This window comes from Macaca nemestrina, chromosome 1, assembly GCF_043159975.1.
Source record: "Macaca nemestrina isolate mMacNem1 chromosome 1, mMacNem.hap1, whole genome shotgun sequence".
NCBI lineage: Eukaryota > Metazoa > Chordata > Mammalia > Primates > Cercopithecidae > Macaca > Macaca nemestrina.
In genome coordinates, this window is record NC_092125.1 from 140,064,772 (window position 1) to 140,091,944 (window position 27,173).

Sequence of the window (27,173 nt, forward strand, 5' to 3'; positions counted from 1 at the left end):
TGTAAATGGACTAAATGGTCCAATTAAAAGACACAGACTGGCAAACTGGATAAAGAGTCAAGACCCATCAGTCTGCTGTATTCAGGAGACACATCTCACACGCAGAGACATACATAGGCTCAAAATAAAGGGATGGAGGAAGATTTACCAAGCAAATGGAGAACAAAAAAAAGCGGGGGTTGCAATACTAGTCTCTGAGAAAACAGACTTTAAACCATCAAAGATCAAAAGAGACAAAGAAGGCCATTACATAATGGTAAAGGGATCAATTCAACAGGAAGAGCTAACTATCCTAAATATATATGCACCCAATACAGGAGCACCCAGATTCATAAAGCAAGTCCTTAGAGACTTACAAAGAGACTTAGACTCCCATACAATAATAATGGGAGACTTCAACACTCCACTGTCAACATTAGACAGATCAACGAGACAGAAAGTTAACAAGGATATCCAGGAATTGAACTCATCTCTGCAGCAAGCAGACCTAATAGACATCTATAGAACTCTCCACCCCAAATCAACAGAATATACATTCTTCTCAGCACCACATCGTACTTACTCCAAAATCGACCACGTAATTGGAACACTCCTCAGCAAATGTACAAGAACAGAAATTATAACAAACTGTCTCTCAGACCACAGTGCAATCAAACTAGAACTCAGGACTAAGAAACTCAATCAAAACCGCTCAACTACATGGAAACTGAACAACCTGCTCCTGAATGACTACTGGGTACATAACGAAATGAAGGCAGAAATAAAGATGTTCTTTGAAACCAATGAGAACAAAGATACAACATACCAGAATCTCTGGGACACATTTAAAGCAGTGTGTAGAGGGAAATTTATAGCACTAAATGCCCACAAGAGAAAGCAGGAAAGATCTAAAATTGACACTCTAACATCACAATTAAAAGAACTAGAGAAGCAAGAGCAAACACATTCGAAAGCTAGCAGAAGGCAAGAAATAACTAAGATCAGAGCAGAAGTGAAGGAGATAGAGACACAAAAAACTCTCCAAAAAAATCAATGAATCCAGGAGTTGGTTTTTTGAAAAGATCAACAAAATTGACAGACCACTAGCAAGACTAATAAAGAAGAAAAGAGAGAAGAATCAAATCGACGCAATTAAAAATGATAAAGGGGATATCACCACCGACCCCACAGAAATACAAACTACCATCAGAGAATACTATAAACACCTCTACGCAAATAAACTGGAAAATCTAGAAGAAATGGATAATTTCCTGGACACTTACACTCTTCCAAGACTAAACCAGGAAGAAGTTGAATCCCTGAATAGACCAATAGCAGGCTCTGAAATTGAGGCAATAATTAATAGCCTACCAACCAAAAAAAGTCCAGGACCAGATGGATTCACAGCTGAATTCTACCAGAGGTACAAGGAGGAGTTGGTACCATTCCTTCTGAAACTATTCCAATCAACAGAAAAAGAGGGAATCCTCCCTAACTCATTTTATGAGGCCAACATCATCCTGATACCAAAGCCTGGCAGAGACACAACAAAAAAAGAGAATTTTAGACCAATATCCCTGATGAACATCGATGCAAAAATCCTCAATAAAATACTGGCAAACCGGATTCAGCAACAAATCAAAAAGCTTATCCACCATGATCAAGTGGGCTTCATCCCTGGGATGCAAGGCTGGTTCAACATTCGCAAATCAATAAACATAATCCAGCATATAAACAGAACCAAAGACAAGAACCACATGATTATCTCAATAGATGCAGAAAATGCTTTTGACAAAATTCAACAGCCCTTCATGCTAAAAACGCTCAATAAATTCGGTATTGATGGAACGTACCTCAAAATAATAACAGCTATTTATGACAAACCCACAGCCAATATCATACTGAATGGGCAAAAACTGGAAAAATTCCCTTTGAAAACTGGCACAAGACAGGGATGCCCTCTCTCACCACTCCTATTCAACATAGTGTTGGAAGTTCTGGCTAGGGCAATTAGGCAAGAGAAGGAAATCAAGGGTATTCAGTTAGGAAAAGAAGAAGTCAAACTGTCCCTGTTTGCAGATGACATGATTGTATATTTAGAAAACCCCATTGTCTCAGCCCAAAATCTCCTTAAGCTGATAAGCAACTTCAGCAAAGTCTCAGGATACAAAATCAATGTGCAAAAATCACAAGCATTCTTATACACCAGTAACAGACAAACAGAGAGCCAAATCAGGAATGAACTTCCATTCACAATTGCTTCAAAGACAATAAAATACCTAGGAATCCAACTACAAGGGATGTAAAGGACCTCTTCAAGGAGAACTACAAACCACTGCTCAGTGAAATAAAAGAGGACACAAACAAATGGAAGAACATACCATGCTCATGGATAGGAAGAATCAATATCGTGAAAATGGCCATACTGCCCAAGGTAATTTATAGATTCAATGCCATCCCCATCAAGCTACCATGAGTTTCTTCACAGAATTGGAAAAAACTGCTTTAAAGTTCATATGGAACCAAAAAAGAGCCCGCATCTCCAAGACAATCCTAAGTCAAAAGAACAAAGCTGGAGGCATCACGCTACCTGACTTCAAACTATACTACAAGGCTACAGTAACCAAAACAGCATGGTACTGGTACCAAAACAGAGATATAGACCAATGGAACAGAACAGAGTCCTCAGAAATAATACCACACATCTACAGCCATCTGATCTTTGACAAACCTGAGAGAAACAAGAAATGGGGAAAGGATTCCCTATTTAATAAATGGTGCTGGGAAAATTGGCTAGCCATAAGTAGAAAGCTGAAACTGGATCCTTTCCTTACTCCTTATACAAAAATTAATTCAAGATGGATTAGAGACTTAAATGTTAGACCTAATACCATAAAAATCCTAGAGGAAAACCTAGGTAGTACCATTCAGGACATAGGCATGGGCAAAGACTTCATGTCTAAAACACCAAAAGCAACGGCAGCAAAAGCCAAAATTGACAAATGGGATCTCATTAAATTAAAGAGCTTCTGCACAGCAAAAGAAACTACCATCAGAGTGAACAGGCAACCTACAGAATGGGAGAAAATTTTTGCAATCTACTCATATGAGAAAGGGCTAATATCCAGAACCTACAAAGAACTCAAACAAATTTACAAGAAAAAAACAAACAACCCCATCGAAAAGTGGGCAAAGGATATGAACAGACATTTCTCAAAAGAAGACATTCATACAGCCAACAGACACATGAAAAAATGCTCATCATCACTGGCCATCAGAGAAATGCAAATCAAAACCACAATGAGATACCATCTCACACCAGTTAGAATGGCGATCATTAAAAAGTCAGGAAACAACAGGTGCTGGAGAGGATGTGGAGAAATAGGAACACTTTTACACTGTTGGTGGGATTGTAAACTAGTTCAACCATTATGGAAAACAGTATGGCGATTCCTCAAGGATCTAGAACTAGATGTACCATATGACCCAGCCATCCCATTACTGGGTATACACCCAAAGGATTATAAATTATGCTTCTATAAAGACACATGCACACGTATGTTTATTGTAGCACTATTCACAATAGCAAAGACTTGGAATCAACCCAAATGTCCATCAGTGACAGATTGGATTAAGAAAATGTGGCACATATACACCATGGAATACTATGCAGCCATAAAAAAGGATGAGTTTGCGTCCTTTGTAGGGACATGGATGCAGCTGGAAACCATCATTCTTAGCAAACTATCACAAGAACAGAAAACCAAACACCGCATGTTCTCACTCATAGGTGGGAACTGAACAATAAGATCACTTGGATTCAGGAAGGGGAACATCACACACAGGGGCCTATCATGGGGAGGGGGGAGGGATTGCATTGGGAGTTATACCTGATGTAAATGATGAGTTGATGGGTGCAGCACACCAACATGGCACAAGTATACATATGTAACAAACCTGCACGTTATGCACATGTACCCTACAACTTAAAGTATAATAATAATAAATAAATTTAAAAAAAAAAAAAAAAAAAGAAAATGTGGCACATATACACCATGGAATACTATGCAGCCATAAAAAAGGATGAGTTTGTGTCCTTTGTAGGGACATGGATGCAGCTGGAAACCATCATTCTCAGCAAGCTATTGCAAGAACAGAAAACCAAACACCGCATGTTCTCACTCATAGGTGGGAACTGAACAATGAGATCACTTGGACTTGGGAAGGGGAACATCACATACTAGGGCCTATTATGGGGAGGGGGGAGGGGAGAGGGATTGCATTGGGAGTTATACCTGATGTAAATGATGAGTTGATGGGTGCTGACAAGTTGATGGGTGCAGCACACCAACATGGCACAAGTATACATATGTAACAAACCTGCACGTTATGCACATGTACCCTAGAACTTAAAGTATAATTAAAAAAAAAAAAAGTATATAATCCGAGCTGAGGATGGTGGCTCACACCTATAATCCCAGGTACTCAGTAGGCTGAGAGGATCACTTGAGCCCAGGAGTTTGAGACCAGACTGAGTCACATAGTGAAACTCCATCCCCCCAAAAAATATTTTTTTTAATTAGCCAGGTGTGGTTGCATGCACCTGTAATCTTAGCTACTCACAAGGAGGAAGTGGGAGGATTCTTTGAGCCCAGGTGGTAAACGCGACACTGAGCTATGATTGTGCCACTGCACTCCACCTCTGGGTAACAGAGACCCCATGTTAGTTAATTAGACAGATAGATAAAGATAGATAGATAGATAGACAGACAGACTAGACAGTGAGAGGAGGAAAAATGGAATAAAAAGGAATAAACAAAGCTTATGGGATCTTTGGGACAACATCAAAAAAGCAAATATTTGAATTATTGGAGTTAAAGAGGGAACTGAGAAAGACAAAGGGGTAGAAAGTTTTTATAAGGAAACAACAGAAAAATTTCCAAACCTGAGGAAAGGTATAAATATGCAGGTATAAAGAGGTCAAAGATCGCTAATCAGATTCAACCCAAATAATAACACCCTAAGACATATTATAATGAAACTCTCAAAGATCAAAGACAAAGACAGGATCCTGAAAGCAGTGAGAGAAAAGAAGCAAATAATATATAAGGAAGATCCAATATGCCTGGTAGCAGACTCCTCGGCAGAAATCTTACAGACCAGGAGGGAGTAAGATGACATACTCAGTGTTGAACAAAAAAAACCCTGCCAATCATGAATACTGTGCCAAGCAGAGTTATCCTTCAGAAATGAAGAAGAGACACTTTCCTAAACAAAAGCTGAGGAAATTTATCACTACTAGACCTGTCCTACAAGAAATGCTAAAGGGAATACTTCAAACTTAAGAAAAACAGCCACTAATGTGACTGTTATACCAACACTGAAATCATGGTGTGTAAACCACTTATATCTTTAGTAAGAAGACTAAAAGGCAAAATTATTAAAAATAATTACAACAATTTATTCAGAGATAGACAATATAAAAATTTCATTGGAACACCAAAAATTCAAAATGTGAAGGAGGAGATTAAATTACACAGGTTTTTAATTTTTTTGTTGTTTTTGCTACTATCACAGTTAAGTTGATACCAGTTTTTGATAACTTGTTATAACAATAGGATGTTTTATATAAGTCTCACCACAAAGCAAAAACCTGTGAGAGATACACTAAAAATAAACAGCAACCAATTAATCATACTACCAGAAAAAAATCATTTAACCACAATGAAAGACAGTAAATGGGAAAGAAAGGGAGGAGTTGCAAAACAACTAAAAAACAAGTAACAGAAAGGCACAGATCCTTACCTATCAATAATAACATTGAATGTAACTGGACTAAATTTCCATTTAAAACACATAGAGTGGGTGAACGGATTAAAAAAGAAATCCAACTATATGCTTCCTAAAAGAAATTCATAAGACACACATAGACTGAAAGTAAAAGAATGTAAAAAGATATTCCATTTAAATGGAAATCAAAAAAGAGCAGAAATAGCTATACTTAGACAAAACAGACCACAGATCAAAGACAGTAAAAAGAGACAAGGCCAGTATAAAATAATAAATGTGTCACGTTAGCAAGAGGATATAAAAATTATAAATATCGGCCGGGCGCCGAGATCGGGCCACTGCACTCCAGCCTGGGCCACACAGCGAGACTCCGTCTCAAAAAAATAAATAAAATAAATAAATAAATATAAATATCTATGCACCCAGGCATATAAAGCTCCCGAGAATATAAAGCAAACATTAATAGATCTAAAGGGACAAATAGGTGGTTGCAATAAAACAATAGACAGGGACTTCAATACCCCACTCTCAGTAATGGACAGATTGTCCAGATTGAAAAAATCAACAAAGAAACATCAGAGTTCAACTACAAACTAGGCCAAAGAGGCATTTTGTAACTGACATTTACAGAATATTTCATCCACTGTTGCTGAATACATATTCTTTCTTTTCTCTCTTTTCTTTTCTTTTTTTTTGTGACAGGGTTGCCCAGGCTGGAGTGCAGTGGCACAATCATAGCTCACCGCAGCCTCAACCTCCTGTAGTCCCAAGTAGCTGGGACTACAAGTGCACATCATCGTACCTAGCTAATTTTTTTCACTTTTTGTAGAGACAGGGTCCCACTATGTTGCCCAGGCTCACATTCTTATCTGCACATGGAATATTACCCAGAATACATAAATAGGTTAGGCCACAAAATAAGTCTCATCAAATTTTAAAAGGTAGAAATCCTATCAAGTATATTATCTAACCACTATGGAATAAAAATAGAAATCAATAAGAAGAAGAACTTCAGAAATTATACAAATACATAAAATGTAAACAACATGCTCCTGAATGAACAAAGGGTGAGTGAAGAAATTTTAAAAAAAATGTTAGTGTCTTGAAACAAATAAAAATGGATATACCAAACCTATGGGCTACTGTGAATGCAGTACAAAGAGGAAAGTTTATAGCAATAACTGCTTACATCAAAAAAAAAATACAAAAATTTCAAACAAACAATGCACCTAAAGGTGCATATTAAAATTAAGAGCATTATTGAAAATATTATTGGACATATTACTGAAAATGATGCTTTTAGAATTGCATTGAGAATATATTCGATAGGATTTCTACCTTTAAAATTTTGATGAGACTTATTTTGTGGCCTAACATATTATATATTTTGGATAATACATAATACATTTATGTATTCTGGATAATTCCATGTGCTGATAAGAATGTGAGCCTGAGCAACACAGGGGCAACATAGCCTGTCTCTACAAAAGGTAAGTTCAAGTTGGTCTTGAACTGCCTTTTCCACACTGGAATAGCAACAGCCAAACCCAATATTATTAGGAGGAAAGCAATAATAAAGATCAGAGCAAAAATAAATGAAATTGAGACTACAAAACAATACAGAGGATAAATGAAACAAAGAGTTGATTTCTTGAAAAGATAAACAAAATTAACGAACACCTTTAGATGACTAAGAAGAGAGAGAATCCAAATAAATAAAATGAGATGAAAAAGGAAACATTACAACTCATACCACAGAAATACAAAGGATCACTACAGACTATTATGAACAACTACATACCAACAAATTGGAAAACCTAGAAGAAATGGATAAATTCCTGGGCCCACACAAGCTACTGAGACTGAACCATGAAGAAACAGAAAACTTGAATAGAACAATAATAAGCAATGAGATAAAAGCAGTAATAAAAAGTCACCCATCAAAGAAAAGCCTAGGACCTGATAGATTCACTGCTGAATTCTACCAAACATTTAAAGAAAAACTAACCAATTCTACTCAAACTATTTCAAAAAACTGAAGAAGAGGGAACACTTTTTTTTTTTTTTTTGAGACAGGTTTTCACTCTGTCGCCCAGGCTGGGGTACAGTTGAGCACTCATGGCTCAATGCAGACTCTACTTCCCAGGCTCAAGCAATCCTTCCACTTCAGCCTCTTGAGTAGCTGGGACTACAGGCACATGCCATCACACTTGGCTAATTTTTGTATTTTCTGTAGAGATGGGGTCTCACCAGGTTGTCTAGGCTGGTCTTGAACTGAGCTCAGGCAATCTGCCCACCTTGACCTCCCAAAGTGCTGGGATTACAGGCACGCACCACCGTGCCTGGCCCACTTCTAAACTCATTCTACAAGGCCAGCATTACGCTGATACCAAAACCAGACAAGGACATAACAGAAACAGAAAACAACAGGCCAATATCGCTGATGAACACAGATGCAGAATCCACAACAAAATACCATCAAACTGAATTCAAAAACATTTTTAAAAGATCGTTCACCATAACCAAGTGGAATTCATCCCAGGAATGCCAAGACGGTTCAACATACACAAATCATTAAACATGATATATTATATCAACAGAATCAAGGACAAAAACCATATAATAATTTCATATTAAAATTAAAAACATTATTGAAAAGCATCAGATAAAATTCAACATATTTTCATGATAAAAGCTCTCAACAAATTGGGTATAGAAGGAAAATAACAGGCTGGGCACAGTGGCTCACGCCTGTAATCCCAGCACTTTGGGAGGCCAGGGCGTGTTAAATCATGAGGTCAGGAGTTCAAGACCAGCCTGGCCAAGATGGTGAAACCCCATCTCTACTACAAATACAAAGATTAGCCGAGTGTGGTGGTGGGCACCTGTAATCCCAGCTACTGGGGAGGCTGAGGCAGAGAACTGCTTGAACCCAGGAGGCGGAGGTTGCAGTGAGATGAGATCAAGCCACTGCACTCCAGCCTGGGTGACAGAGCAAGACTCCGTCTTAAAAAAAAAAAAAAAAAAGAAAAAAAAAAGAAAGAAAAAAAAGAAGGAAAATAACACAGTAAAGATCATTTACAACAAACCCATAGTTAATATCATAGGACTAGGGAAAAACTGAAAGTCTTTCCACTAAGATATAGAACAAGACAAGTATGCCCACTTTCACCACTATTATTCAGTATAATACTGGGAGTCCTGACTAGAGCAACTAGACAAGAGAAAGAAAGGGCATCCAAATTGGAAAGAGAGAGGTTAAATTATCCTTGTTTGCAGAGGATATAATCTTATATTTGGAAAAACCTGAAAACTCCCCCAAAAAACTATTAGAACTGATAAACAGGGCTGGCATGGTGTCTCATGCCTGTAATCCCAGCACTTTGGGAAGCGAGGGGGGCAAATCGCTTGAGCCCAGGAGTTTGAGACCTACCTAGGCAACATGGCAAAACCCCATTTCTACAAAAAATTAAAAAATTAGCCAAGCATGGTGGTGCACGCCTGTAGTCCCAGCTACTTCGGAGACTGAGGTGGAGGGATCACTTGAGCTTGGGATGTTGAGGCGGCAGTGAGCTATGATCACGACACTGCCCTCCAGCCCAGATGACAGAGTGAGATCTTGTCTCAAAACAGAAACAAAAACAAAAAAAGAACTGATAAATTCAGTCAAGTTGAAAGACACAAAATTAACATACAAAAATCAGTAGCATTTCTTTACACTAAAAGCAATCAATCTGAAAAAGAAATCAAGAAGGCAATCCTATTTAAAGCAGCTACAAAAAATTAAAGTATCTAGGAAGAAATTTAATCAAGAAGTGAAAGATCCACAGAGTGTGGTAGCTCACGCCTGTAATCCCAAAGCTTTGGGGAGACCAAGGCAAGAGGATTGTTTGAGCCCAGGAACTCAAGGCTGCAGTGAGGTATGATCAGATGCACTGCACTCCAGCCTGGGCTACAGAGCGAGACTCCGCCTCAAAACAAACAAACAAACAAACAAACAAACAAACAAAAACACCCACTATGTGAAGGGGTGTTTTCAGTTACAGTTTAAATTTTTAAAAAAATAATTTAAAATATGTAATTTTAAAATAATTTACCTGTTTGTTACATTCTTTAAGTTCCAATTCTGATTTCTCCAGGGTACCTTCTAATTTAATTATTTTTTGTTCCATTTCTCCTCTGTGTTCGCGAATAGTCATATCCAAATGTGTAACCTAAAAAATAACCTTAAATTGTTCAATTTTGTTCTGATACAAAAACTTATATGCTTAGAATAGGCTTTGTAATTGTTTATTGCAAGTATAACAAGTATAAACTCATTTCAAATTATTTTTAAATGGGAAAAATAATCATTGTTTACTAATACTGGTTCATGAGCCTCATATACATTTTTTTTAACAATACACACTGACATTCAATCCATATACATTATAGAAACAATAAAATATAGTTGTGTTCATAAATGACAAATAATTCAGACTTCATTTTATGCTGGATAAAAAGTGCTAAATAATGCCTTCCAAATATTTTTGTTCCTCCAACACTTAGCTGCTTCTGATATAGGGTAATATAAGAGATCAAAAGGTTCAGATACTAAGCTAATCTTCATTTTCAAAATCTACTTGCTAGAAAAATATCAAGATAGAGATTACATATCTCTATGCTATATGCTATAAAAATGCCCATTTTACCAAAAATTGATGACCTCTCAAATCCTGTGGACTGTGTCATAACAGAAAACTTCACTAAAATATAATCAAGAAAAATCAACCTGAGCTGCTCTTTGCTTTAGTTCCCAATTTCTCTCCTTAAGTGCCTGATCCATTTCAAGGAGCTCCTGCTTTTTGTCTTCAATCTCCATCTTGCATTCTCTACAATGTATCAAAGGAAAAAGATCAAAACAGATAGTAGGAATATTATAATTTTAAAAAGTTAGGTCAACCAGGTTACCTCTTCTATAAATTAAAAGCAAAATAATATATGCAATCAAGTCAGATTGAAAGGGTCAAATTAAAGGAATAATAGATAAAGAAAAAGATTGACATCAATACAATTAATTTAATAAAGGGTATTCTAAAAGGGTAAAAGTTAACTCACATTGTGGTATTACAGATAATTTAAGCTAATTGTTAAAGCACTCCCAGGACTCCAAGATTGAACGATAAGAATTTTTAAAAATACATATCCACATTTTTTCATACACAGATCAAGCGAGTGTTTCAAAGTCTTTTACATATAACAGCTGTGACTTTATTACAATTGAATGAGGCATTTAACCATGGTATTTCTCATGAGGATGTTACTCAAAATGATGCCTTACATATAAAAAAAACTTAAATCTAATATTAACGTATTACAAATTCTAAGCCCTCTTAAACCCTAATTTATGTATGACCTTATATTATAAAATGCTTAATACTGACACAATTTTAAGGCTTTTACCAAAGTAAAGCCTGTGATCAGAGAATAATTTGAAACTCTAAGTTCTGATAAGACAAAGGCTGAAAATGTTGATCTTGAAAATCTTCATATGATTTTCCAGTCTGAAACATGAAACAGTACTGATAAGGGTACTAATTTTTAAAAGAAAATTTTGAACTTCTTTAATGAGTTGTTTTTAATATTCTTCTAAAAATCTTAAGAGGTATAACACAAGGCTAAAACTAATATTCTAAAAATAGTATGAAATTAAAGAAAACTCTAATTTCTATCTATGCAAATAGTGGAGCTTCCACGATTCATCTGTTAGCTAGAACTTAATATTTCACTGTTTACATGTTTCATGTTTTCATTTACTTATTGATTTTGCAAATATTTACTGGATGTTTCCTATATGCCAGGGTTCTAAGTGCTGTGGATTTAATAGTAAAAAAGATAAATGTTTCTGATCTGAGTTTACACTCTAATAGGTCCAGGAGAAAAGACAGACTATAAATACCTAAGTAAGAAAAATATAATATTAAGTAATATATTAGAGCATCAATTGTGTGATGAAGTAGTGACTGGGTGGCTACTTTAGAGTGAGTAGTCAGAGAAGGCTTCTCTCTGAAGTAATGTGAAAGACAACAAGAAGCTGACCATTGGCCGGGCGCGGTGGCTCAAGCCTGTAATCCCAGCACTTTGGGAGGCCGAGGCGGGTGGATCACGAGGTCAGGAGATCGAGACCATCTTGGCTAACATGATGAAACCCCGTCTCTACTAAAAATACAAAAAACTAGCCGGGCGTGGTGGCGGGCGCCTGTAGTCCCAGCTACTCGGAGGCTGAGGCGGGAGAATGGCGTAAACCCGGGAGGTGGAGCTTGCAGTGAGCCGATATCGTGCCACTGCACTCCAGCCTGGGCGACAGAGCGAGACTCCGTCTCAAATAAAAAAAAAAAAAAAAAAAAAAAAAAAAAAAAGAAGCTGACCATATAACTGTTATCCCAGTAAAAAGAAACAGCTATGGCCAAGATTCCATGGTAGAAGCAAACTTGGTAAGTGTAAAGTATGAGAAAAATGTCAGGAGCAAGGAGAGTTGTATGAAATGAGGCCAGAGAAGTAGACAGGAACCAGACCACATAGGGCTTTGTACTCCAAGATAAGGAACTTGGATTTTTTTAACTGTGGTAAAATTCATGTAACATAAAAGTTACCATTTTAACCATTTTAAAGTGCACAGTTCAGAAGCATTAAGTATATTCATAATGTTATGTAACCATCACCACTATCTATGTCCAGTATTTTTCCATTGGTCCCCCACAAAGAACTTCATACTCATTAGCATTTATTTTCCATTCTCCCTTCCCCTAGTCCCTGGCAATCACTAATCTTTCTTTCCCTATGAATTTGCCAATTCTCAATATTTCATATAAATGGAATTATGCATCATGTGTCTGGCTCCTTTCACTTAGCATAATGTTTTCAAAGTTCATGCACTTTGTACCATGTATCAGTATTTTATTCCTTTTTATAACTGAATAATATTCTTTGTATGGATACACTATATGATATGGTTTGGCTGTGTTCCCACCAAATCTCATCTTGAATTCCACATGTTTAGGAGAGACCCAGTGGGAGGTAACTGAATCAGGGGGCAGGTCTTTCTCGTGTTATTCTCATGACAGTGAATAAGTCTCATAAGATCTGATGGTTTTAAAAATAGGAGGTTCCTTGCACAAGTTCTCTTGTCTGCTACCATGTGAGATGTGCCTTTCACTTCCACCATGATTGTGAGGCCTCCCCAGCCACGTAGAACTGTGATTCCATTAAACCTCTTTCTTTTGTTAATCACCCAGTCTCAGGTATGTCTTTTTCAGCAGCGTGAAAACTCACTAATACAGTAAATTGGTACCAGTAAAGTGGGGCACTACTATAGATATGGAAGTGACTTTGGAACTGGGTAACAGGTAAGGGTTGGAACAATTTGGTGGGCTCAGAATAATACAGGAAAATGTGGGAAAGTTTGGAGCTTCCTAGAAACTTGTTCAATGGTTTTGACCAAAATGCTGATAGCAATATGGACAATGAAGTCCAGAATGAGGTGGTCTTGGAGAGAAATAAGGAACTTGTTGAGAACTGGAGCAAAGGTGACTCTTAAGTTTTAGCAAAGAGACTGGTGGCATTTTGCCCCTGCCCTAGAGATTTGTGGAATTTTGAACTTCAGAGAGATGATTTAGGGTATCTGGTGGAAGAAATTTCTAAGCAACAAAGCACCCAAGAGGTCACCTGAGTGTGATAGAAAAGAAAATCCCATTTTCTGAGGAGAAATTCAAGCTGGCTACAGAAATTTGCATAAGTAACAAGGAGACGAATGTTAATCCCCAAGACAATGGGGAAAATGTCTCCAGGGCATGTCAGAGGTCTTTGCAGCAGCCTCTCCCATCACAGGCCTGGAGGCCTAGGAGGAAACAACGGTTTCATGGGTGGGATCCAGGGTCACCATGCTGTGTGCAGCCTAGGGACTTGGTGCCCTGCATCTCAGCCACCCTAGCTGTGGCTGAAAAAGGCCAACACGGAGCACGGGCTGTGGCTTCAGAGGGTGTGAGCCCCATGCCTTGGCAGCTTCTACCCAATGTTGAACCTGTGAGAACACAGAAGTCATGAACTGAGGTTTGGGAACCTCTACCTAGATTTCAGAGGATGTATGGAAAGGCCTGGTTGTCCAGGCAGAAGTTTGCTGCTGAGGCAGGGCCCTCATGGAGAGCCTCTGCTAGGGAAGTGCAGAAGGGAAATGTAGGGTGGGCACCCCCATACACAGTCCCCCACTGGGGCGCTGCCTGGTGGAGCTGTGAGAAGAGGGAGGGCCACCATCCTCCAGAACCCCAGAATAACAGATGCACTGACAACTTGCACTGTGCGCCTGGAAAGGCCACAGACACTCAATGCCAGTCCATGAAAGCAGCCAGGAGAAAGGCTGTAGCCTACAAAGCTACAGGGGTGGAGCTGCCCAAGACCACGGGAACCTACCTCTTGCATCAGTGTGACCTGGATGTGAGACATGGAGTCAAAAGAGATCATTTTGGAGCTTTAAGATGTGACTGCCCTGCTGAATTTCGGACTAGCATGGGGCCTGTAGCCCCTTTGTTTTGGCCAATTTCTACCATTTGGAATGGGTGTATTTACCCAACGTCTGTGCCCCAACTGTATCTAGGAAGAAAGTAACTTGCTTTTGATTTTACAGGCTCATAGGCAGAAGGGATTTGCCTTGTCTCAGATGAGACTTTGGACTTTTGAGTTAATGCTCAAATGAATTAACACTTTGAGAGACTGTTGGAAAGGCATGATTTGTTTTGAAATGTGAGGACATGAGATTTGGGAGGAGCTGAGGCGGAATGATATAGTTTGGCTGTGTCCCCACCTCAATCTCATCTTGAATTCCCACGTGTTGTGGGAGAGACCCAGTGGGAGGTAACTGAATCGTGGGGGCAGGTCTTTCCCATGCTGTTCTCACGAGAGTGAATAAGTCTCACAAGATCTGATGGTTTTATAAAGGGGAGTTTCCCTGCACAAGCTCTCTTGTCTGCCACCATATGAGATGTGTCTTTCACCTTCCACCATGATTGTGAGGTCTCCCCAGCCATGTGGAACTGTAAGTCCACTAAACTTTTCTTTTGTAAATTGCCCAGTCTTGGGTATGTCTTTATCAGCAGCATGAAAACGGACTAAGACACTATATTTTGTTTATCCATTTATCTGATGATGAACATTTGGACTGTTTTCACTTTTTGGCTTACTTTGTAAACAATTTTTGCTTAGATACCTGTTTTCAACCCTTTTGAGTACAAAACTAGGAATAGAATTACTGGGTCATGTGGTAACTCTACATTCAACTTACTGAGGAAGGCTAAAGTGTTTTCTATAGTGGCTGCACCATTTTAGATTCCCACCAGCAATGAATGAGGGTTCCATTTTTTTTCCACACTTGCTAACACTTGTTCTTTTCTATTTTTTGTTTTTTAAAAATGACCATCCTTAGTGGGTATGAAGTGATATATATCAATGTAGTTTTTATTTTCATCTGCGAAGGAGTTTGGATTTTATTTTGAAGGTTTTAGAAAGCCATTAGAAGGTTTGAGTAGTTAAGCAATATGATCTAATTTACTTTTTTTTTTTTGAGATGGAGTCTCGCTCTGTCACCCAGGCTAGAGTAGATCTTAGCTCAATCTTGGCTCACTGCAACCTCCACCTCCAGGTTCAAGCAATTCTCCTGCCTCAGCCTCCTAAGTAGCTAAGACTACATGCGCCTGCCACCACAATTGGCTAATTTTTGTATTTTTAGTAGAGACGGGGCTTCACCATATTGGCCAGGCTGGTTTTGAACTCCTGACCTTGTGATCTGCCTGCCTCGGCCTCCCAAAGTGCTGAGATTACAGGCGTGAGCCACCGTGCCTGGCCTAATTTATGTTTTAAATAATAAACTTAAATCTGTTTTTGGAAAATGGATTGTTGGGAGGGGGTCAAGATTGTAAGCAGACAGCCCAGTTAGGAAGCCACAGCAACAGACCAGGTAAGAGATGATGCTTTGTGCTAAGGATAACAGAAAAGAGGCCAGGAAATCAATGGATTTAATAATATGTTTTGGGGCTGGGTGCAGTGGCTCATGCCTGTAATCCCAGCAGTTTGGGAGGCCCAGGTGGATGGATCACCTGAGGTCAGGAGTTCAAGAACAGTCTGGCTAACACAGCGAAACCCTGCCTCTATCAACAATTCAAAAATTAGCCGAGCGTGGTGGCAGGTGCCTGTAATCCCAGTTACTAGCTGAGGCAGGAGAATTTCTTGAATGGGAGGCGGAGGCTGCAGTGAGCTGAGATCATGCCACTGCACTCCAACCTGGGCAAGACTGTCTGAAAAAAAAAAAGAGTATGTTTTGGAAATAAAGTTGACATGGCTTGCTAATACACTGGATGAAAAAAGGGATAGAAAGAGAGAACAAGAAAAATCTTACATATCTGTAGTTTGAGCAACTGCATGATACTGAGTTAGGGGAAGGGTAGGGTTATGAGGAAATATATGAGTCCTATTTTGGCCAAGTCTGAGATGTCTCTTAAAAATATCCAAATGGAGATAACAACTCAGTAGTTGGATATTGACTCTGGAGTTACAGGAAAAGGTCAATACTGGAGAAACAGGTTTGGAAGTGTCTGACGCATAGTATTTAAAGCTACATGAAATTTACCAAGGATGAGTTTGTGGATACAGAAGAGAAGGAGGCCCTACACTGAATTCTGTGGTACAATATCTAAGTTTCTGGGTTATCTTGTTGCTCTTTATCCTGTTCTTTTATTTCACATTTTACATCCTAATTTGCAATTCTCTTTTCCTTTTCTGAATCTATTTCCCATACTTTGGCTCTAATCTGGCTGTCCGCCTCTACTCACTATACGTGTGTCGGCATAGCAGTTTATGTTATACTGCTAATCTAAGATCCCAGACTTTAGAGTTGGACAGACTTGTGTTTAACTCCCTTCTCTAGACTCTACTACTGGTATGACTTGGGGCATTTTATTTTTCTCAAGGCCTCAGGCTTCTCAACTATTAAAAAGGTGATATATGTTTCTAATAGGTGTGTTGTAAGGAAATGAGTGAGATCATATGTGAAGTCCCTGGTATAGTCCTGTCATAAAAGAAGGACTTAATACAAAGAACAATATTATCATTATTAATATCCTCCTGCTGTTAGCCACTGCTATATGCTTGCCCAATCATTTTTTACCACTAGGGCCAGTATAAAATGGTCTAAAGACTGAGGATGAAAGTTGTAGTGGCCAACAACAGCTGAATTAGTTAGATAAGGCATGGGATAGGCTGGCTGGGATGAGCCAAAGTGAGCCAAAGGCAGCTGAGAAATATAGACATCTAGAATGCAACAACACATTTTATTGTATTATCCAAGGACTTATAATTGCGGTATCATTTCTTATTTAACTCACCTAAGTTCAGCTGTGAGATCCTTTATAGTAGTGTATTTTTCCTCTAATGATAACTGAGCCTTCTGTAGTACATCTCTCAATTCCTGGAGTTGTCTTAAAGTACTTTTTAATTCTCCATGAGCATTTTGTAGTTCAGTCTCAAGTGCTTCCCGTTTTTGCAAGGCTTCTGTTAGTTCAGTTTCAGTACTGTGCTGTAACTTTTCTAACTCCTTTACTATTAAGAGGAGAGAATAATGTTATAACTATATATAAACCATTTATTATAAACTTTGTATATAATTAAGAATATTCCATTTTATTCATCTATGAGAGGCAAAATACCACTTATCGTCCCTTCCAGCCCCACCATCTCAAATTCTCACACTATTTCACTTCGTTAAATACAAATACATAGGCAGCTAAACTAATCTAACCACTTGCTTACCAGCATTTGTTTTCTTTTCTAGCTCTGTCTTTGTCTGATCTAAGATCATATCTAATTGAGAGAGGTGCATTGCTTTATTTTCTCCATCTCGTTTGAGGTGCATTATTTCCTTTTCCATTTTAGACAGCTCTTCTTTGTACTGATCCATCTCAAGCTTTACTTGCCTAATTAAAAACAAATAATAAAACAGGTAATTTAGAAACTTAACCAACTAACTTGTCTCTAACTTTAAAAAGCCTGCAAATTATATAAGGACAAATATCAGCAAAATATCTAGTCAGAATTTTAAATCACCTGTTTTTAAAAATTCTCCAACTAAAAACTATCCCTTTACATATTACATACCACTAAATACAACTTTACTACTACCTGGTAATATTTAACAAGCCTAGCATTCTTTTCACTCTAACTACATTTAACTTTAGCTTTGCATGTATTGAAAATATCCAAGGACCTCATTCATCTATAATTTTTGTTATTAGCAACAAAGAAAATAAATAAGTCAAACAATCAAATTATTCATCATAAAAACCATACTACTCACTGGAGAGCCAAGTCAGTTGTTTTTACTCAGTTTTATTATTAGTTCTATCCTTTTTTTAGCTTTAAAAGGGACTAGAGATTCCTAGACCAGTGCAACTTCCCTGCTTTACAGAGGAGGAAACTGAAGACTAGGTGAGTTGTCTGAGATGTAATACGACTAGCTGTTAATAGTGAAAGTGCCAGGTTTACTAACTTGGTCAGTCCTGAGCTTATTCTAATATGGCAGCTCCTCTACAGACAAATCAACATACTAAGAGCCAGTTTTATGTCCCTTTGTTGGTAATTCTAAAGTGATATTCACTAATTAAACAATTGTTAATGTTACCCTCAATGGTAGGAAGAGTTCATGTTCCTTTGTGTCCACACTGTTTCTGTTGTTTAATCTTTGAAATTTCTAAATTGAGTTTGCGAGTAGGAGCATTTCGCTTCTAAATAAAACTTCAACAAATTTGGATGTGTTCAAGAGTTTTTTAATCGGAAGTCCTTAAGTTTTTTAAACTTAAGGAAAACTATAAAACCCCTGAAACAGTATGCAAAATTATACATGTATAATGTACATGTGTATATCTATGTATAGAAGACAAGCTAAAGTTTTTTACCAGATCCTCAAATATGTCCACAGACCAACTAACTTAAGAACTACTAGATTAGATGAATGCTAATGACATTTTTACATTTCTAAAATCCCAAGTAAACAATTTTTAGCTTGACCAATTAGTTCTAATATTGAAGTAGATATAAAACAGATAATTAGAAAAGCACAAAGGAACCCTGTCAATAGAGGAGAGGGAACCTGGGGACTTGTGGTTTTAGTTCCGGTGCATAAGTTCACTCTTGACTCCTGCTGGTAGAAGGGTGAGCTGATTATATTATAAATTATGTCAATTCTCCCAACAAAGTAGATCTGAAGAGGCTGGGTACTGCTTTCAGCTCATGGGTTCCTTTCTTGACCAATTAAATACTGATGCCTGGGACCAGCCTAGCAAAATTAAATCAGAATCTTTAGGTTTTATTTAATCTAAAGGTGGGACCCAGGCATCAGTGTTTTTTTTACAAGCTCTTGAGGTGATTTTAATAATCACTCAAGGCTGAGAACCACTTTTATATTGTCACTTTTCCTCTATATAATTGGATCGCCTGAAAGTTTCCTCTATGTGAGTACATTTACAAGTTTGCCTACAACTTTTAATGTTATTCACAATTAACAGTTGCTGAGTGCCTATGAGGTATAAGGAATTGTGCCAATTGTTGTGTAAGACCCTAAAATAAACCAGATATCATCCTTGTCTTAAGAAACTTATAATATAGTAGGAAGGTTAAAAATATTAAACTATAATACAGAAAAAGGCATAATGAAAGATATGAAGGAAATACAAACAAAATGCAACAGGAACACAGACTATGGAGACATTAATTCCTCAAGCAAATGCTCCACTGAACATTATCTGATTTTGAAACTCAGATACCACTGATATTGAAGTAGGAAGGTAAATAAAACATATTCATATTTTACCTGGCAGTGCTAGTAAGCTCAATCACTTTTTGCCTTTTCAAATCTGCTTCATGTGCAGCTGATTCACATTTCTCCTCCATTTTTCTCAACTTTTCAGCTGAACTTTCCCTTTGTTTTTGAAGTTCTTGTTCCAGTTTTGACACCTTGTAAAGCAGTTTTCAATAAACATTTTAAATTCAGAAGAAAAATACTTTTATAAATATGTAACCTAGCTTATCAGTTTCAAGATGTATCATAAAAATCAACATATAGACCAAGAACTAATGTTTGGAAAATATACAAAGCAAGGCTTACTTTCTAATAATAAAGATACTTCATATACACATATATTACTATTTAGGGAAGTGGCCACATCATAACACTAAAGTGTTATAATAATTGAACAAAGTGATAGCAAATGTTCTCCTTTTCATTGTCCCCATTTGAAATGTCCTTTCTTCTCTTACCAAACTGCTCCTTTCTTTTCTTCACGAATTGGCTCATTCAATAGATTCCTAGATTGCCACATGACCTCAAATGCTAACTTGCATTTGCTCCCATTTTAACTTGAATTTGTTCCTATTCATTTTTCCTCTATTCTACTATAATAAAGGAGATATTCTTCCTCCTATATAAGTCAAAATGCTTCATAGGTGTTCTGGATTCAATTCCTATTAATTTTTTCAGGAACTTCATACTACTATCTCCTCTTTCCAATATCTTCAATCTCTCTACGGTTTTTTTAATAGTAGCATTTAAACATGTTAAAGATTTTCCCACTGTAAAAAGCTTTTCTTCAGACCTTGACCTCCCTCTATCTACCACCCTTTATTTCCTCCCATGTATAGCCCAACTTCTCAAAGTTTTCTGTGTGTTGTATCACTGTCTCACTTCTCATTCATTCTTCAACCCATAGCCAGAGGCCATTCCACAGAAATAGGGATTACAACACCAGTGACTTCCAAGTTGCTAATTTCAATGGACATTTCCCAACCCTCATTTTACTTGACATTGATTCCAGCAGCCCATGACAGCAACATTCATTCCTTCCTTAATGAAATACTTACTTTGGCTTCCATGTATCACATCCCTCAGGGATCTGTCCAAGTCAATCTTCTTGCTTCTCATTCTATATTCTCTCCCTAGGTAATTTCAGTCACTCGATGTCTTCATGAATATTTATATGACTGTGGTCTCAAAGTTAACCTCTCAATTCTGACCTGAATATCCCCCCTGTTCTTCTAAAATCTCTCACTGAAGAACTAAATATAGATTATAAACCATTAATATCTTGCCAGGTGTGGTGGTTCAGGCCTCCAATCCCAGCACTTTGGGAGGCCAAGGAAGGTGGATTACTTAAGCCCAAGAGTTCGAGACCAGCCTGGGCAACATGGTGATACTCTGTCTCTACCAAAACAAAAAAAAAAAAGAAAAACCACACACACACACACACACACACACACACACATATATACACACACACACACAAAATTAGCTGGGCATGGTGGTAGGACTCGGAAGGCAGAAGTGGGAAAATCACCTGAGCCCAGGGAAATTGAGGCTGCACTGTGCCGTGATCATGTCACTGCACTCCAGCCTGGATGACAAAGTAAGACCCTGTCTCAAACAAAACAAAACAAGAAAACCCCATTAATATCCACCCCTCCACCTCAAGTTCCAAGAAGAAAATTAAAACAGTACCCAGGTAAAAAGGGAAAGGAACCAAAGAAAATCCACCCGCTCAATTCTTAATTAAATAAAGAAATCTAAAGATGCAAAATGGAACCTATGCATAGTGTAATATGGATGAAAGGCAGAAAAGGAACACCTAGTCAAAAATTTACTCCAAATACTGAAGAAATTTTTAGACATAAACTTCTGTAGACCTCAATGAAGCTAATGAGAACACAAAATCTTTTAAAACAAGATCACAAAGAAATAAAATCACCGAATAAAAAATACAAATGAGGCTGGGCACAGTGGCTCACGCCTGTAATCCCAGCACTTTGGGAGGCTGAGGCAGGTGAATCACAAGATCAAGACATCGAGACCATCCTGGCCAACATGGTGAAACCCTGCCTCTACTTAAAAAACAAAAATTAGCTGGGCGTGGTGGTGCGAGCCTACAGTCCCAGATACTCGGGAGGCTGAGGCAGGAGAATTGCTTGAACCTGGGAGGCAGAGGCTGCAGTGAGCCAAGATCATGCCACTGCACTCCAGCCTGGCGACAGAGCGAGACTCCGTCTCAAAAAAAGAAAAAAAGAAAAGAAAAGAAACAAATGAACTAGTAACAAAAAAACAAAAACAAAAAACAGAAGAAAAACCATACAACCATTATGGAAGTGACTTAGGAACAAGAATCATAATCAATCCTGCAAGAACCAGAGTCAATGACAAAGGATGTAGGTAGTGGGAATCAAACATAGATGAGAAGAAGAAATGCTTCAGGATGAAGCTGTATAGTAGGCATAGCAAGCAGTAGGTCTAAATTTTAACAAAAGGGATGGAGAGTCACAGGAAGATGTGTCTTAAAAAAAAATACAGAGGCCGGGAGCAGTGGCTCACACCTGTAATCCCAGCACTTTGGGAGGCCCAAGCGGGTAGATCACCTGAGCTGGGAGTTTGAGATGAGTCTGACCAACATGGAGAAACCCTGTCTTTACTAAAAATACAAAATTAGCCGGGTGTGGTGGCGCATGCCTGTAATCCCAGCTACTCAGGTCACTGAGGCGGGAGAATCCCCTGAACCCGGGAGGCGGAGGTTGCAGTAAGCCGAGATCGCACCATTGCACTCCAGCCTGGGTGACAAGAGTAAAACTGTCTCAAAAAAAAAAAAACAGAATACCTGCCTGATGTGTTTAAATGTAGTGAGAGGAAGATTCTTTAGTTCCACTGGACAGGCTGAGGATGACTTCAGAACAAGTAGATAAAAGACCAAAAAAATGACAAAAAAAAAAAAAAAGGAAAATACAGTAAGATTACAGGGGACAATCATTTTCTAATTTATACATTACTGTAAATTTGATTTCTTTTGAAAGAAAAAACAAAAATGTAAAATATCTAAAGAATTCAGATAAATTCAGTAATGAATTAAAGGAAAAAGATTAGATTCTAGTATAAAATTCTCCAGAATTCTTACATTCAAGTAATAATTTTTAATTTTAGAACTTTCAGGGGTATTTTCCCTTGGGATTTTTCTTTTAGTGCACTGCTTTGCCATTTCTTTAAGGAATATCACACACTATGTCCTGATCCAAAAAGGAAAAATTATAGGCATTCAGATTAGGTACACGAAGACAGATTGAATAAAGAAACATGAATTATAAATTGTATGGAATGGCAAACATATAATCATAGTATAAGAGATGGAGGTCAGATTACATAGGAATAGAAATTTATTTTACAATATCAGTATTGAGTATTTCTTTTTTTTTTTTTTTTTTTTTTTTTTTTTTTGAGACGGAGTCTCGCTCTGTCGCCCAGGCTGGAATGCAGTGGCCGGGTCTCAGCTCACTGCAAGCTCCGCCTCCCGGGTTCACGCCATTCTCCTGCCTCAGCCTCCCGAGTAGCTGGGACTACAGGCGCCCGCCACCTCGCCCGGCTAGTTTTTTGTATTTTTAGTAGAGACGGGGTTTCACCATGTTAGCCAGGATGGTCTCGATCTCCTGACCTTGTGATCCGCCCGTCTCGGCCTCCCAAAGTGCTGGGATTACAGGCTTGAGCCACCGCGCCCGGCCGAGTATTTCTTATAATGCAAAATCTTTGAGGTTAAACAGCAATTTTTTTTTTTGAGGCAGAGTCTCACTGTCTCCCAGGGTGGAGTGCAGTGGCACAATCGCAGCTCACCGCAACCTCTGCCTCTTGGGTTCAAGTGATTCTTGTGTCTCAGCCTCCTGAGTAGCTGGGGTTACAGGCATGTGCCACAACGCCTGGCTAAGTTTTGTAATTTTAGTAGAGACGAGGTTGGGCCATGTTGGCCAGGCTGGTCTCGAACTCCTGACCCCAGGTGATCCACCTGCCTCAGCCTCCCAAAGTGCTGGAATTATGGGCATGAACCACAGCATCTGGCCAAACAGCAGTTTAAAAAAACTAACCAAAAATGTATTCATGATTTTAAAAATTTCTATTTCATACAAATGAAACAATCTTGGGCTAATAATATATACCTGTTTTTCAAGTTTAGTTTGAGTATCTTCCAGCTCTCCATTTCTAATTGTCTCTTGTTGTAACATTTGCTGCTGTTGCTGAAGAGTATGCTGTAGAATAATGTTTTGCTCAGAAGTCTCTTGAAGACTGTGATTTTTTATTTTTAGCTCTTTCTGTAAACAATATACCTGGCAAATATATATATATCTCAATACAATGCAGTGTTTCAAATAAAAGGCAATAAAACATCAAAGTTGTCCTCCTTATTAGATAACCATCCACCTGTCATGTGGGACAATTGTATTCATGTCTATAGTTTGTCACTGGAAGGGCAGTCTTCATTTTTCTGATGGGGAGATGTATTGGAAGGGCCTGCTTATAGGATTGCTCTTGGTTAGTGTCTGGAAATGTGGCTTTAAAAATGTTCCTAAGTGATGAGGTTGTTTTGCCTGGCTGGGGCACTGAAATATGCCTTCCTTTAGAATTCTGGAATTTTTGATACTTGTAGGCTGGTCATCGTTCCCGTGTGACAACCCTCCAATAAAAACCCTGAACTTTGAGTCATAAATAGGCTTCCCTAGGCAGAAACAGATGTTGCCACATTTCACTGCTATAAAAAGGAGCATGTTCTGTTTGACCTCTCCCAGAAGGAGAGCCATGGTTTTATCTGCACTTCACCTGATTCTTTCACCCTTACTAATGATAAACTATAGCCATAAAAGCTCTATATAATGTTTGGTGCTATTTATTGTTACTGTTGCTATTATTGCTGTTGTTTATACAATAATATCCCAGCAAAACACTGCTGAATATTTATGTTACAAAAAAACACATAAAGGAATGACAATAACAACTAAGAAATTTGCCTAATTACTCTAAATATTTAGGACTTGAATAGATGGTCTCCAAAACTGCTTTAAGATACTTTTATCCAAGAGCATCTATTAAGAAGAAAAATAAATGCCCTTTGTCCTAGTAATAAAAATTCTAAAAATATGCCAGCAGAAATTATTTTTAAAATACTATCAACAATGAAACATAATTTAAAATATATTTTACAATATTCTTCATCTTTTACCAAAGTGAATGGAAGAATAAGTGATGATTGTCAATGTGATTAAAAATGACACAACCATTTCAAATAATTAAAAAGACAGCTAACACATAAAAATTTATAAAGTTAAAAAATCACATTTCATTAATATAATTTTGAAAAATATACATGCAAATAGAAAAATGAAAACTGAAGTATTAGAGAATGGGCTGTAGGTAAATGTTCTTTAAGTTTTCTTGTTGTTACTTATGTAATAAATTTTTTAAATGAAGGAAAATAAAACCATTCCTTTAAAGCAAAGAATCTTTCCAGTAAATATCATCCCAAAAGGAATTTTAAACTCCTTATAGTAAATTGTGGAAGAGAATCATGACTTGCTTCTTTTTTCTAACTATCCAGCAGGTGAACATTAAGGCCTTCAGGGCCAAATATTCTTTGCTCATTATGAGAAGCTCCTAGATTTCAGATTTCTTCATTATATGATGATGTTGTAAACTGGAAGTAACCCTGGATATCATAGGCAACTAATTGATCTCTAATCCTGTTATTATAATCCCTTTTCCTGCAAATCTGTTTTGTTTAATTCTGTCTGCATGAAAATAATTTAGTGTAAATATGTGTCAGATCATCTGTTTTGTTTTCTCTCTTAGCTCCTGACAAAACCTGCAGATCACACTTCTGCATTGGTTTATTTTATATAGAACTGACTCGCTTGCCAGACAGGCTTAAATACTGTTTTTTTCTTTATTGGAACATCCTGTCTCATACTTACCTATTCAGAGAAAAAAATGGACAAAATATTAAAATAAGACAAAACAAGAAAAAAATAAGATCTAACCAAAACACAAAGCCTTACCACATAATAACAACAAAATTTTATTTCAGTAATCCAGTCACTGACATTTCAATTACATATATTGAAATATCTAATATTAGTTATCACAAATATTTACAAAATATAACCTATATCTATCAAACTTATACTGACATTTCATTGTACCGACCTTTACTTCCAGTTGGTTTTAGGTTTTTTTTTTGTTTGTTTGTTTGTTTGTTTTGAGACGTAGTCTCGCTTTGCTGCCCAGGCTGGAGTGCAGTGGTGCGATCTCGGCTCACTGCAAGCTCTGCCTCTCAGGTTCACGCTGTTCTCCTGCCTCAGCCTCCCGAGTAGCTGGGCCTACAGGAGCCCGCCACCACGCCCGGCTAATTTTTTTTTTTTTCTATTTTTAGTAGAGACGGGGTTTACTGTGTTAGATCTCCTGACTTCGTGATCTGCCCGCCTCGGCCTCCCAAAGTGCTGGGATTACAGGCGTGAGCCACCGAGCCCGGTCAGTTGGCTTCAGTTTAAAAGTAAATATAGAATGAATTGTTTTTATGTTGTATTTTCTACTAATGTATTATTCCCAGAGTACTTAATATTTTATAATTGAAGTAAATAAGAAAGTAGAATTTAAATGATAAAATCTACCTTACACTTAACTTTATCTAGTATTACTATGTACCCAAAGCAGAAACAGTCTCATAATTGTTGCTTAAAAATAAAATATAACGCAGAAACATATGATGCCAACTTCTCAAAATCTAAGTCCATCTATTTAAATGAAGATATTTATCAATGAAATGACTGATTTTATTGAATAAAATCTTCATGCAGAAAACATTTAGGCTTATTCATAATTTTATGCAAAATAAAATTTTTTTACTTTCTTTTATTATGTTGACAATGTAATTTTGCATGAACACATAACTTGATTATTTTAAAAGCATTGTTAAAAACATTTTAATATGAAGTTAAATATCTTCCAAAAATTCAGAACCCCAAAGTATTATTTTCATCATAATCATATTTATTTCAACATCCAGAAAAGAATATGTGGCTGAGGCAAAAGCGCAGAGGAATATACATTAGCTTTTTGCAATGGGTAATCAACATGTAGTTTTTACAAGTGGCTAAATTTCTACCAATATGCCCTAGGGCCACTTAATTATTCAGCGAGTTATATGATTGGGGCATATTCCCTCATTTAAAAGATAAGAACATCTTTATAATATCACCTATTATTAACAGAATAGATGCACTATTACTCAAATCAGGTTTTCTAAAATGCAGCTATATATGATGAAAACTTCACAACTCTGCTGTTACAAGGTGTTAATTATATTAACCAACACTAGAAAGAATTTTCTCTGTAAGACATAATTTGCTGTAAAGGTAAATAAGTCAACAGTTAGTACTTGGATTCTTCTCCATGTTTTTTATCAATACACATGAGCACGTGACAGATGAACTTTTAAGTTAGCAAGCCAATGCATGTGCAGTTGAGCTAATGATTGAGC

At 37.5% G+C, this 27,173-nt stretch overlaps 1 protein-coding gene across 11 annotated transcripts in view; it reads right to left on the minus strand.

The window, feature by feature from the left end:
- The window catches only part of LOC105485398 (coiled-coil domain containing 18), a 130,369-nt gene that overhangs the window by 53,339 nt on the left and 49,857 nt on the right, over nucleotides 1–27,173 (minus strand). For 10 of the 11 annotated variants that reach the window (XR_011612573.1, XM_011747731.3, XM_011747727.3 and 7 more), the window contains 6 exons: nucleotides 23,803–23,970; nucleotides 19,658–19,800; nucleotides 17,602–17,765; nucleotides 17,178–17,391; nucleotides 10,541–10,640; nucleotides 9,867–9,983 (listed from right to left, as the gene is read on the minus strand). Coding sequence is in view for 10 of the 11 variants with exons in the window: in XM_011747731.3 (XP_011746033.2) it covers nucleotides 9,867–9,983; nucleotides 10,541–10,640; nucleotides 17,178–17,391; nucleotides 17,602–17,765; nucleotides 19,658–19,800; nucleotides 23,803–23,970 (906 nt within the window). In the remaining variant the exon portion in view is untranslated. The remainder of the gene's footprint in view (nucleotides 1–9,866; nucleotides 9,984–10,540; nucleotides 10,641–17,177; nucleotides 17,392–17,601; nucleotides 17,766–19,657; nucleotides 19,801–23,802; nucleotides 23,971–27,173) is intronic. The other variant, XM_011747734.3, reaches the window with a different exon arrangement.